Below are 12,478 nucleotides of genomic sequence, written 5' to 3' on the forward strand. Positions count from 1 at the left end.
AAATTAAATTCCATTAAGATCCTAAAGAATCATATCAACTTGTGGCAAACGGGAATTTGACGACCCCCTTTAATATATATATATATATATATATATATATATATATATATATATATATATATATATATAATACGATAGAAAACATTGTTCCTAAAAAAGTATGTAATATCATGATAATAATAATACGGAAGTATGCTTTTTCAAATGCACCCAATATTTCTGTGTATCTCTATACTGTAGAAGTCGTGTGTAGTGTATTTGTGAGTGAGTGCGAGATGTCCATTTCCTCCCCATTTCACCCACTAAATGTGTGCAGCTGTATGGGCATGTCCTTTACAGAGTGGTAAATGAACCAGGATGTAATTTTACTAGAGATGATGCTACTTGACTTCTGCACCTCTCATTTACAGATGTAGAATTTCAATACCTCCTCGCTAACACTAAACCCTCTAAAATCACTTCAGCCTGACATAATGTGCCCAGTGAGAAAGAGGAAGGGTTCAAGAGGGCTTATGGGAGAAAATGGTAATTGTGTCTGTGGGCTAATAGCACTGTCTCATTATCCCACTGCACTGTCACTGTAACATTGTCGGAGGAGAGAGTTTCAGCGTGGCCGCAAGCTCACTAACATTAGTGTAATTATAGCTTTTTTTTTTTTTTCATGGGAAATTAACACATTGTTAGATTTAAGTGTCTCTTCACCTTCTCAAAATTGCTATCGCAAGCTCATAGCATATTAGTGTTTACTAATTACACATTTTAACTTTATGCTTGAAATGCCATGAAATAAAGGCCATTTTCATGGATCTGTGGACATGTGTTCCACTTGCTTTCTTGTCGCAAAGTTTTTCATTTAGGATTTGAGGACTGCGTCGGATTTCAGTTTTTGAACGGAGAGCGTTGCTGCAGTGCTCCATCTTTTATATGCTTTATCCAGCCGGTTTTGAGAAGCACAGTAAAGTAATTCAGTCAATAATATCACTGTAAAACTTTCCAAATTATTCAAAGGAGGTTAAAGTTCTTTTCTTCTTTGGGAAGCGGTGTTTAAAAGATTTGTGGCTGTTTGAGAATCAGCAAGGTTAGCGGATGATTTTATACTGACAATGTTTGAGTGGTTAGTTATTATTGGAACTCACATTAGTTTGTTAAATTGACAATTCAGCTGTCATTTGAACCAAGTGTTTGATTCATGTAAGTAACCTTGAGAGGAAATAAATGTAGGACGCTATGTCTTTAATGTATTCAATTAGAAGCTATGATTTTTAAATTAATTAATTAATTACAGTAGTGTTATAGTGATATATATATATATATATATATATATATATATATATATATATATATATATATATATATATATATATATATATATATATATATATATATTAATATTATTTTAGCATTGTGTATTGTATAACTTTTGTAGTGTTTTAATAAATATAAATGCTTTTTATTTTAGGTTTTTATTGTAATGTTACATTTTAGAAATTGTTTTGATTTGGCCATTTTTATTTTTTTATTTAATTTTTTAAACAAATTTTACTAAAAACAAATAAAAATTACAAATAAAGAAACAGAAAGTAACACATTAAATTAAATGTGACATTTTGTACACACACACACACACACACAAAATATTAGTTTATAGTTTTGTTTTAAAAAAAAGAACACTCATACAAAGCCTGTCCATTCAGTTTATCTTTATCCACGGCTATCTCATTACATTCACCAGTGTTATGAAATGATCTCTGAGGTTAAATGAATTCCTCACAGCAATTATAGACACCTGAAAATTATTACAGCTACACGGAAAGCGCTGACAATAAAAATGACCATAATTGAATGCGCCGCATTCATATGAATGATGATTGAACTGTGTATCTTAATCTGTCATATTAGACAACATTGACCCTGCCATAGACAAAACTGAAGTGTAATTAATTCTAAATCAATTACACAGAATCTTTTTTTGAAACCTTCTTGCCTGCAGATTGATTTTTAGCACGGAGCCAATGTAATAAAGCCATTTCTTGGAAATAAAAAAAAAGATGAGTTCTTCTGTGAATCACATTCAGTGTAATGCATTTAGATTCATAGCTATTTTCCAAAATGTAGTTATGTTTTATCATTCACAATATGCCAGCTCTCTTCTCCAGTGGTTGAGTGATTGCCGTTGTTTCTGAAGCTACTCGTAAAGGTCACGATAGCTATTCAAATGAAGGTAATGATCGTCTGAGACTCAGAGAGCTAAAGGAAGTCCCATTATTCGAGCTATGGAAGACCAAACTTTGCTTACAACATGCATTGTTATTAAAATGAGTTTTCAATGGTGCTTAATTTAGCTTTCCAAATTGTTTTCCTTTATGGATTTTTAATATTTGCCAGTGAGAGCTAGTTTGCAGTTTGCAAATATGTGCAGTGTCATGTAGCTTGCCACATGGAGCGGAACAAACAGATTGCATTTAACAATAGTGGTGACATTTATATTGTGTTTTTCTTCAGTTTGAATACAGAACAGACCGTGCCTGCTCGTAAAGATGCCTTCGCCACATTCTGTCATCTAAAAATGGATGATTGTGACCCTGAAACTCTTCCCACTTCTCACTGCGGGGTTCTGTCAGCTACCCTCCTCGTTCGGCGTCTCATATCTCTCGCGAAAAATGATCTCCTGCCACTTTCTCGCTTGTAGCTGGAGCGGTTTTGTTTGTTCTGAATATTCTCCTGTTACTTCTGTTGTCGTCAGGATCGGGGGAAAAAAAGATGCTCTCAATAAAGATGTCAGCAAACTTTCATCATGCTTTCACCAAAGACGGTCGCAAATTTGAAACGAGACAGTGAAATGCAGATCATAAAGTCATTAGGACTCCAAATATTTATTGTTTGCTTAAGATGTCTTGCTGACGGTTTCAAGACTGTGGTCCTCTTTTGAATGTCAATCTTGTCTTTTGATATTTTTCCTAAATTTACTTGAAATGAATTACAGGCCCACGTGAAATAATTGTGAACGGCACACATTCGTTTTGAAATGTCTGAGATTTGTGAAATATCTTGACAAATATGTGCACGGTTTTAGACGTCGTTGAGAAAAAAGATTACTGGTGTAGCTGGGAAGCTAGGGATTTATTTATTAATTGTCTTTGCTATCCAGGAGGGAAAAATTATTAAAGGGCTTAAAAAGCTATTACAATAGGACTTGTAAATAGTTTATTATAGTACTTTTTACATAATATAAAATAAACTGAAATAAAGATGAATAAACTATTAATAAAAACTTTAATAGTACCTTATTGATGCTAAAATATACAGTTACATTCAATCATTGTACATGCATATAATTATTTATGTATTATACATATACATCATAATTTAGAAAATAATAATAGTTTAAAATAAATAGTTTTGTTGTTGTCCATTCGTAGATATAATAATGCTTACCACAAAATAAATAAATACATTAATTAATTAAATATAATATTATGATGTATTATTGCTCTTTTATGGTTAATAGGTTTGTGATGCATGATATCGGACTGCCTTGTGTGATATCAGTATTCATATGATCATGTAGTGTGTGTGTGTGTGTGTCCTTTATAGATCACTGCATTAACATTTACTCCGCCAATAGCGATGTGTTCATGTGATATTTCTCCTGGAGAGATCATAAACAGAATAAAGGAATTTTAAACAATTAGAATAGTGAATACTTTCCCTGTTGCCGTGTCTAGCATATTCGTATCTCACAAACATATTTACCACGACTAACATTACGTTGTAGAAACACGACCCTTAATCTTTTTATCGAAAGCACCAAAACTTCTATTACAGCATCAGTATTATTTTTGCATCTGTTGTTGTGGTTCCCTCATGAAAATTTAACACAGCTCATATCGCAAATTTTAGCCTCTGTGGTACTTGTAAATCTTTTCGAGTTTTTGTTGTCCTTGAAAACAAGAACATGCAAAGGTAGATTCACCAACATAAATTTTCCGTGTTAAAAAGACTCACATTTAGCTAAGGAGGTGTTAACATACGGTTCATTGACATTATTCAGAGTTATGTCAAGCTCCAGTTTAAAAGAGCAAAACCTTCACAGGCATATTAAACAGCTTAAACCTCATTTAGCAATAAATTGTTTATTGTTTACTGCTTGCTAATTTAGCTTGAATCAATTATGTAATTGTAATTGAATTAGCCGGTGTTTTTAAGAAAGTCTATTAAAAATAATAATAATAATAATAATAATAATAATAATAATAACAAAAACTAGACTTTATTTTTCTTTTTATTATTTCTTGGCAGCTAAAGCAGCGGTCCAGTGAATTTTTAATACCGAAAGGGCAAGAAAACAAATTAGTGTCAAAGTAAACAGTGTTATTGTGAAAAGCAAAGTAATCCTTTAATTAAATTAGGTGAATTACAACCAAAATAGAAATTCTGCTCATGTCCTGAAGGTCTGTGTAAGGTTTCGGAGGAGTTTTTTGTTGTTGCCAAGTAACAGAAACTGCTGATGACAATAACAAAGACTGCAGATTTAGTAGTTATAGTTAATGCCTGAGTCACTATTAATAACGTGTATACTTAGAGTAGGTCATGTGGATAAGCCATTCATTCTAAGTGTATAAATTATCAAACCACATACACATACAGTGGCATTGTAACTTACAGTTTAAGAGCTGTACATAAGTGTACTTTATAAATTGCCATTGAGCTAAGTTCTCAGTGTACAAAAATATGAATTAATGAAATTTATTGTGAAAAACTGCAATTCTACTGAAAATATATTGTAACAATCTTTTAGGTTTTAACTTAAATGTACAGATAAATGCCGTAATTTCATTAACTGATATAATATTAATATATAAACCTATTAAAGTATATCAATATTATATCAGTTAATGAAATCACCTTTGAAATACACTGATAACCACCAAATGCAGGTGGTGATGAGAAAGTCACATGATGAACCAAAGCCCCTCACAAGCAGCTTTTAAATATATACATATATAGAACATACATTAAACTGAAATATGCAGGAAACATTAATTCAGAAAAACTAAGAAGAAACATAATGATTTTAAAGGAAAAATTTGAAATTTGAAATGCAATGCAGGGAATTCTGGGTATGTCAATTTACAGTTATTCCCTGTAAATTTTACAGGAATTAACCATTAACCGTTTAACAGTTTTTTACTGTACTATTTACATTTTATTTCTGTTAATATCATTTTTTACAGCATAGAATCCTCCAAAACATATATTAAAATTCATATCACAACTTTTAAACCCAGCTGTGGTCCTTGAAGTCTTGTCTGAAATTTGACATTATAATAGTCTTTAGCAGTGTATCTGCACTTCCAGTGCTTCTGACTGGCAGGTGACAGCTGTCGGTGTGTGCTTGGTCAGCTCTTCACATGGATTTCCATCACTATAGTTCCAGTGTGTGTGTGTGTGTGTGTGTGCGTCCGATCGGTACAGCTATATCACATTCACTTCTTCTGCATGAAATAGACCTGTCCTCTGTGTCTGCTAATGACACGCAGTATGAAGCTGTGATTGGATGTCAACATGATTGATGTGGGTGTGGAGAGGGAGGGTCCAGCGCTCTCTTGGGCCATTATCTCTTCAAATTATATCAAGGCTGTCTGATGAATCGACTAATAGACTTGATGATGAAGTTTTGGGAAAGCCTTGTCTAAAGGACAAACTACATCCTTGAGCTACCCAAAGCAAGTGGCTCACAGGAAACTCTAGTATGCATTTATTTAGTGAATTTCTTTTTACCCCCGCAGTCCATCCGTGAGGTGACGGGATACGTGTTGGTGGCTCTGAATCAGTTTGACTATCTTCCTCTGGAGAACCTGCGGATCATCCGAGGCACTAAACTGTATGAAGGACGATACGCTCTGGCCATCTTTCTCAACTACAGACGAGATGGCTACTTCGGCCTCAGACAACTCGGACTCAAGAACCTGACAGGTATATATATATATATATATATATTTTTTTTTACATTTTACATTTGGGATGTGTTCTTCTCTCAAGTGCTGCCAAATGAAAAACAATGCAGGAATTTTTATTTATTTAATTATAATTAATCGAAAATGAATAAATAAATCGAAATTTTCATAAAAAATGCTATGCGTACTACGAAGAGCTGAATATAAAACATTTTAAATCAATATATTATATGAAACTGGAACAGTAGTGTATATGCAATTACTGAATAGAACCTAATTTACAATTATTAATTAATTTTCCATATTATAGTTTGGCTAGTGTTACAAATCACTAGTCTATGTCTGTACTCTTTTAATGTCTGACTGTATGTTGTGCTCTTAATCTAAATTAGCATAGCAGAGACTGTATTTGAACACATGTCTGATAAGATTGGTGCTAATAATGTCTTTCATGCTGTGCAGAGCGGCGGCTAAGATAATCATATAGATCACAAGATGTCTCACAAATTTGCCACTCTTCATTATGTAACTGCATTTTATCTTATCAGTTTAAAGTTTCTTTTGAGCGTGTATTACAGATGGCTTGTTTCATTTATTTTTTGATTTTTTTTTTCTCCAGCCTTGCTAGGTTGCCTCATAGAGTGACTTTCTTTCACATCTTATACCATGCAATATAGAAACTCATCTTAAGACAATATTTCTAGATCCCTTCTGGGATGCAAAAATATATGGAGGGAAACAAGAAACAGATCAAGGAGTCAAACAAGCAACAGACAAATGGAAGAAGTCGGTGGCACCTCAGCAAAACAGCCAGGGGCGTGATAATGCTTGTCTGACTTCTGATGACTCATGGACGGCCAGTAGAAGCCCAGAGGAGTCCGGCAGGTGGTAGAGGGTCACAGTAGGTGATGGAAAGAAAGTTACGACAACCACCGACATGCCCAGTAGGAAAATTGCATAATGATGTATTATTAATCTCAAATACAGCTTTAGCGCTTTAATGGCTGATTAAACAATATAGTGTAAGAGAGATAAATACAGTAGTGACAGTCCTGGTACGCCGCTGCCCTCTTGTCTTCTTTTCTTGCCGTCTTCAAAGATATTTCTTTCCTTTTATTGCTTCTCTCTTGATTGTGATGAGGTGTCAGGTGGTGACTTTGAATGACTTGGGTATGAGGTTACAGAGCTTGTCTTTGAGAGCTTCAACATTCAATAATCCAGACAGTTTAACTGCCACAATACATTTTGCCAGGCTTAAAGGCATAGTTCACCCAAAGAACGAAATTCTGTTAATGTACGTCAGCGTCTAGTTCATGTTTTTGTTTTTGTTTTCTCTCATTTCTGATTGAAAGGAACGGTTCACCAAACAATGCAATCATAATTTATTTTGCATCATTATACTTTTGGTTGCACTGGCTTTCAGTAGATGGACAGAAACAAAAACTTAATTTCGATGATAAGCTAAAGTTGTTTGGCTTTAGAACAATAGTAGGGTATGTAAATCATGACACAGTTTTTATTTTTGGGTGAACTAATGAGCGATACGAGGAAAAAAACACAACCTCGATGCTGACATACATGCAGGGGTGGATTTTAGAGTTTTCGACTCAATTATGGTTTAGAATGTCCCTATGAATACATAAACAAATAATAAATCAATCAACCAATTAATTAAAATCCACAAAGATCCTCAAACGAGCCAACAAACCAATCTAATTTGAGCAGATGTGACCTATGACCAAAAAACATATAAGGCTGAGTTAAGTCCGTCAAAATTTGGCTTTCTTTTAAAATAGAGAGAGAGAGAGAGAGAGAGAGAGAGAGAGAGAGAGAGAGAGAGAGAGAGAGAGAGAGAGAGAGAGAGAGAGAGAAAAGGTTTTCTTTGATTCCAAAAAATAAAATGAGTTGCAGGAGCTATTGTGACTTTGATTTTCAAAAACTAAAAGTTTCATATACTTACTGTAATGAAGGCAAAGCATTGTGCTAAGATAAACATGCAAGTGCATACTAATTTGAAGGAATTATGTTAACATATGAACAATATTGCCTTTTTTTAATATTTGCAAACTTATATTTAATACAACCATGTCTATAAAAAAACCAAACCTAATAACCTTCAAATGATATAAATATAAATGTTTAGCTTTACAGAATGAATAAATAAATTAATTAATTAATAGCATTTTGATGTATACGCCACACATTTCTGCTTTAAAACCCCCAGAATGTCTTACTACAGACTTTAAGTGCATTTAATTAATTACTATATTTTGCTCATTTTTACAGCATGAAGAACAAATGTATGTTATTTGTTTGCAGATCATAATGAATAAGTGGATAATTAATTTAAATTACATGGCGACCGTTTACAACCACAGTAGAAAAGTGCACTAGAATCCAAATAACTTTTTATTCTGCACCTAAAAGCTTGCAAACACAATGTTCCAGCCCAGTGTAGCGAAGTTGCACACTATTTATGATACTGGAGCAGAGCCCTTCTATAAAAGACAGTGTTGTATATCATAACCCCTATTGTAAGCAAGAAAATGCAGTGAAGGTTGGTTGGGTTGAGTGATGGGAAGAGCTGCACATTTGAGGTAACAGTCGTCCTTTGAATTCCTCGCTAAAGTCTTTGAATCATTTTTTTAGGATTGAATTTATCTATTCCTGCAGCATGGCTGGTAAAGTCTGAATCTCGAGGCAATGGTAGCTATGTTTCTGCAATTTTCAATATGAGTTTTAAGAGATGAAAGTTGTTCTTCAGCCCCTTGAGATATTCAGCACATTGATGATGAATGGCTCCTTTGATTAAAGCCATGTGCTCCCCTCTCATGGTACCTCTACACCGCTCTGCAGCATGATCAATAGCTTTCATAAGCAACTTATGATACAATAATGGCTGTAACCTTATTTTCTGTGGTCCTTTCGATCAAATGTTCTTCTTTTTTTGACTATGTCCTCATAGACGACCTCTATAACCAGCAGCTACACGAAGGGTGGTTTCATCAACCTTTTCGAATATCAGATGATAGAATTTCATCAGGAAAGAGTATATATATATATATATATATATATATATATATATATATATATATATATATAGTCAGTGAATGAGTAGGCAGATTGCTGTATGGAAATATGCATTCATCTTTCACTGCATGTGGCAGTAATTGAATAAGAAAAATTCTAAGACTTAGGCAATACTTTCAAGTACTTGTTCTGTTGCTTGAGAATCAAGGTTTACATTACTCAAACTCATGAAAGAAATCTGTTGTCCATAGACAGCAGATTCTCCAAAAAATACGATCTTGAACTGCACTCAAGCAACACGGCAAGAAATCTCAGTGTGCACCGTGCTTACTCAAATTATTAATTCTTCTTAGAAAAGATTTAGAAAAAAAATGTGTATCTATATATATATTCTTACTGTAACAAAAACAAACAAACAAACAAATAAATAAATAAATAAATAAAGCATTCAATAAAATACTCGTTGTGCATGTAAATAAACATAAAAATGTAAATAATACTTTACCATTTTGATTTCAGAAAGGTTGTGAAAATAACCATTGGAAAACCTTAGTATCATTTCAAGCTGTCATTTGATGAAATCCCCATCAAATAGATTTTTTACTGAACTGTTCCTTTATGAACAGTCATTTAACAGCTGTATTTACTAAAATCATTCAATTGAAATTTAATTTAATTTAATTTAATTCAAATTAATTCAATTTGGTTGGGTTTAACAATTATCACAATTATTTACACCTACTCTGAATTATAATTCTGACGAAATACTGTATGATTTGGAAACCAGTCGGGAATGTAGATACTGAAAACGTAAATGCCTTTTTTTATTTATTTTTTATTTATTTTTTATTATTATTATTATTCCTTAAAGCTTTTCCATTGAGTCAAAGTCATGTTTGCTGACTCCACAATTCCACCTTGTCTAATTTATTCATTATGTTAGACAAATCTCCATGCAACCTAACACTTTGTGCCCTCATATGTATGCTTGTGCACATCCCCAGCGGTGTATTAATGCAATAGCCTTGATGTGAAGCAAGCTCGCTACCCACCCCCACAGAGCCTCTTGGGCTAGCATGTCCAGTCCTCTGCTCTCCTCCACACAGCCTTGGCTGCTCAGTTAGTAAACTCTTTCTTGCTTCTGAGCTTCTGTCCATGAACCCAAGGCTGGGCCTTCATTGTGTAGATGTTTTTGAACCAGCTGGGCCCCTGTATTGTTCAGCTTCTTTGCTGATTCTGTCAACAACAATCTTGCAGACGAGTTCCAATGCTTTTGTGAACATGTTTTGCACTGAAGAGCTGCTGCTCAGATTTTTTTTTTGAGATGTTCTTTTGTTTTCAAGGACACTTATGCAGTGCCTTTAACAGTGTTTTGCTGCGCCAAGTGGGTTGTGAACGTAATTGTATGCTGACTTCCAAAAGAGGAATCTTGTTAGGGAAATATCTTATATCATAAATAGTGACAGGTCTTTTCTTATATATTTTGATAAGCATCAAAGTGTACTGTGCTGCATAGAAAGAAAGAAAAAATGGGTGGACACTTGTTTCCATGCATCGTTGTTGATTTTGAGGCAGATAAATGTCAACCTAAAGAGATGAGAGGATATGACTAAATGACTGAAGAAGCCTGCATATATCAGTAAGAAATATGTTGTTTAACCAGAAGAGCCAGTTATGGCTTTTTTTTAGTTTGTTTCATTTTTTTGAAGTATAAATAAATATATATGCATGCATGTATATATTTATATATGTATGAATGCATGTACTGTATGTATGTATGTATGGATAGATATGTGCGTGATCTATAACAGGCATTTAAAATTGGGCAGATTTTGATTTTGTGACATTTAAGTCAGAACTGGAAGCTTTTCACCATTGGATTTCAGTTGGAATCAATCAATCAATCAATCAATCAATCAATCAATCATTTTTAAGAAACAAAATCTTACATTGAGGTTTATTCAGCGGCCATTAAAGATGGTAAAATATATTCACCTGTGTTATTGAATTAAAATCTTCAAAAACTTTTTTGGTTTTGATAGTTGGATTTAATAGTTTTGACTAGTATTTATAACAACTCTGAAATGTGATTCTAAATTTAATATTCTAAGATCCGAAATCTGGATACTGTGCAGGCAAATTGTATTTTTAATGAGCTATCAAACTAGTTGGGTAGAATTATAGCAGTGATTGATCTGGGTAGGAAAATGAATCAAAACAGAAGGAGAAAGGAAGGAGTATTAACATTTTGTTCCTTTTTTAATCAAATATTGTACAATGAACAGCTGCTGTTTTGGTCTTTAGCTGGTTTACTGTGCCTAGCTGAAATATGACGCGAACATACAGTAGATTAGCTTTCTTAAGCTGTCACCCCTCACCCTAAAGAATGATAGTTATAAGTGCTTTGATTTTATTTCCAAAGCTATTGTAATAGCATTACTTCCTGAATATGAAATTATGTCAGCAAATTCTGTTTTTCCAACCATCAGTCAAGAACAAAGTGGGGACAGGAAGAGCGCTTTGTGGGTAATAATTGGTTTGCCTCTGAATCTCTCAAAAAACAAAGGCCGTTCATTGCAGCTGAATGTGATTAAAACGGCTCTCCGAGGACTTCCTGCGGTGGGGATATAAAGAGATCTCCTGACTCAATTCTGGTGGCAAATTGCGTTCTGGGTGTTCCTTTTCTCAGCGGCCTTCCTTGTTCTTTTCATGCCCAATGCAAAGCTCCACCATTAACTATTTAACTCATCGTCCCTGTAGAGTGCAGTCAGAGCATTTAATGTCAAACGTAATTGCCAGAAAGTTCATGAAATAGTCTGAGGTCTGTTAATATTAGGCATTTTTGGCATCAGCAATTTCTGTTTGTCAAGGGAGGAGGTAATTGCAATAGACTGCTGTTATTTTGGGTCATTTGGGTACTTGAGATTTGTTAAGGTCACCTTTGTTCTGTTCTGTTGTAAATAATCCCCTCTGCTTTCTTATAATTAATAGAACGAGCGAGTCTTATGTGGCCACCCACTGCCCATTAAAAGATTTTCGATTGCGAACTGCACACAAAAATGGCAGGAGCTAGTCGAAGACGGGCATTTCCAATCTGATAGGCTTCAGGGAGTACGGATGCGCCAGGCTTTTTGGAAACTAAGAGTTGTATTTGTGAAATGTCAGGTTGACAATGAGTTGCTGGATTTACTGGATTCAGATCTTTCCAAGATACTTATTTGAGACACATGTGCATGACTTGAGCAAGCGCTGTAAATTTGGGCAAGCGTTGTAAATCAGTAAATTTTCTCAACTCTCAGAGTGATTGTCATTGTAATGTACACACAATGTTAATGTATTTGATCTTGGCGGAATAGATACGCTACGCTGCTGCTACTGCAGAGCAAGTAAAGAGACTTGCTAAAAGCTGCTGTGAGCATGTAGGGAATACTGCTGCTGCACAAACAACATGCATGGAATAACCTCCATATAGCATACATGAGTCACCTTAT

At 34.1% G+C, this 12,478-nt stretch overlaps 1 protein-coding gene across 1 annotated transcript in view; it reads left to right on the plus strand.

The window, feature by feature from the left end:
• The window catches only part of erbb4a (erb-b2 receptor tyrosine kinase 4a), a 136,462-nt gene that overhangs the window by 81,224 nt on the left and 42,760 nt on the right, over positions 1-12,478 (plus strand). Inside the window, exon 3 of the mRNA XM_043240427.1 lies at positions 5,790-5,976. Within this exon, the coding sequence (XP_043096362.1) occupies positions 5,790-5,976 (187 nt within the window). The remainder of the gene's footprint in view (positions 1-5,789; positions 5,977-12,478) is intronic.

The sequence above is a fragment of the Puntigrus tetrazona genome, chromosome 1, assembly GCF_018831695.1.
Source record: "Puntigrus tetrazona isolate hp1 chromosome 1, ASM1883169v1, whole genome shotgun sequence".
Lineage (NCBI taxonomy): Eukaryota > Metazoa > Chordata > Actinopteri > Cypriniformes > Cyprinidae > Puntigrus > Puntigrus tetrazona.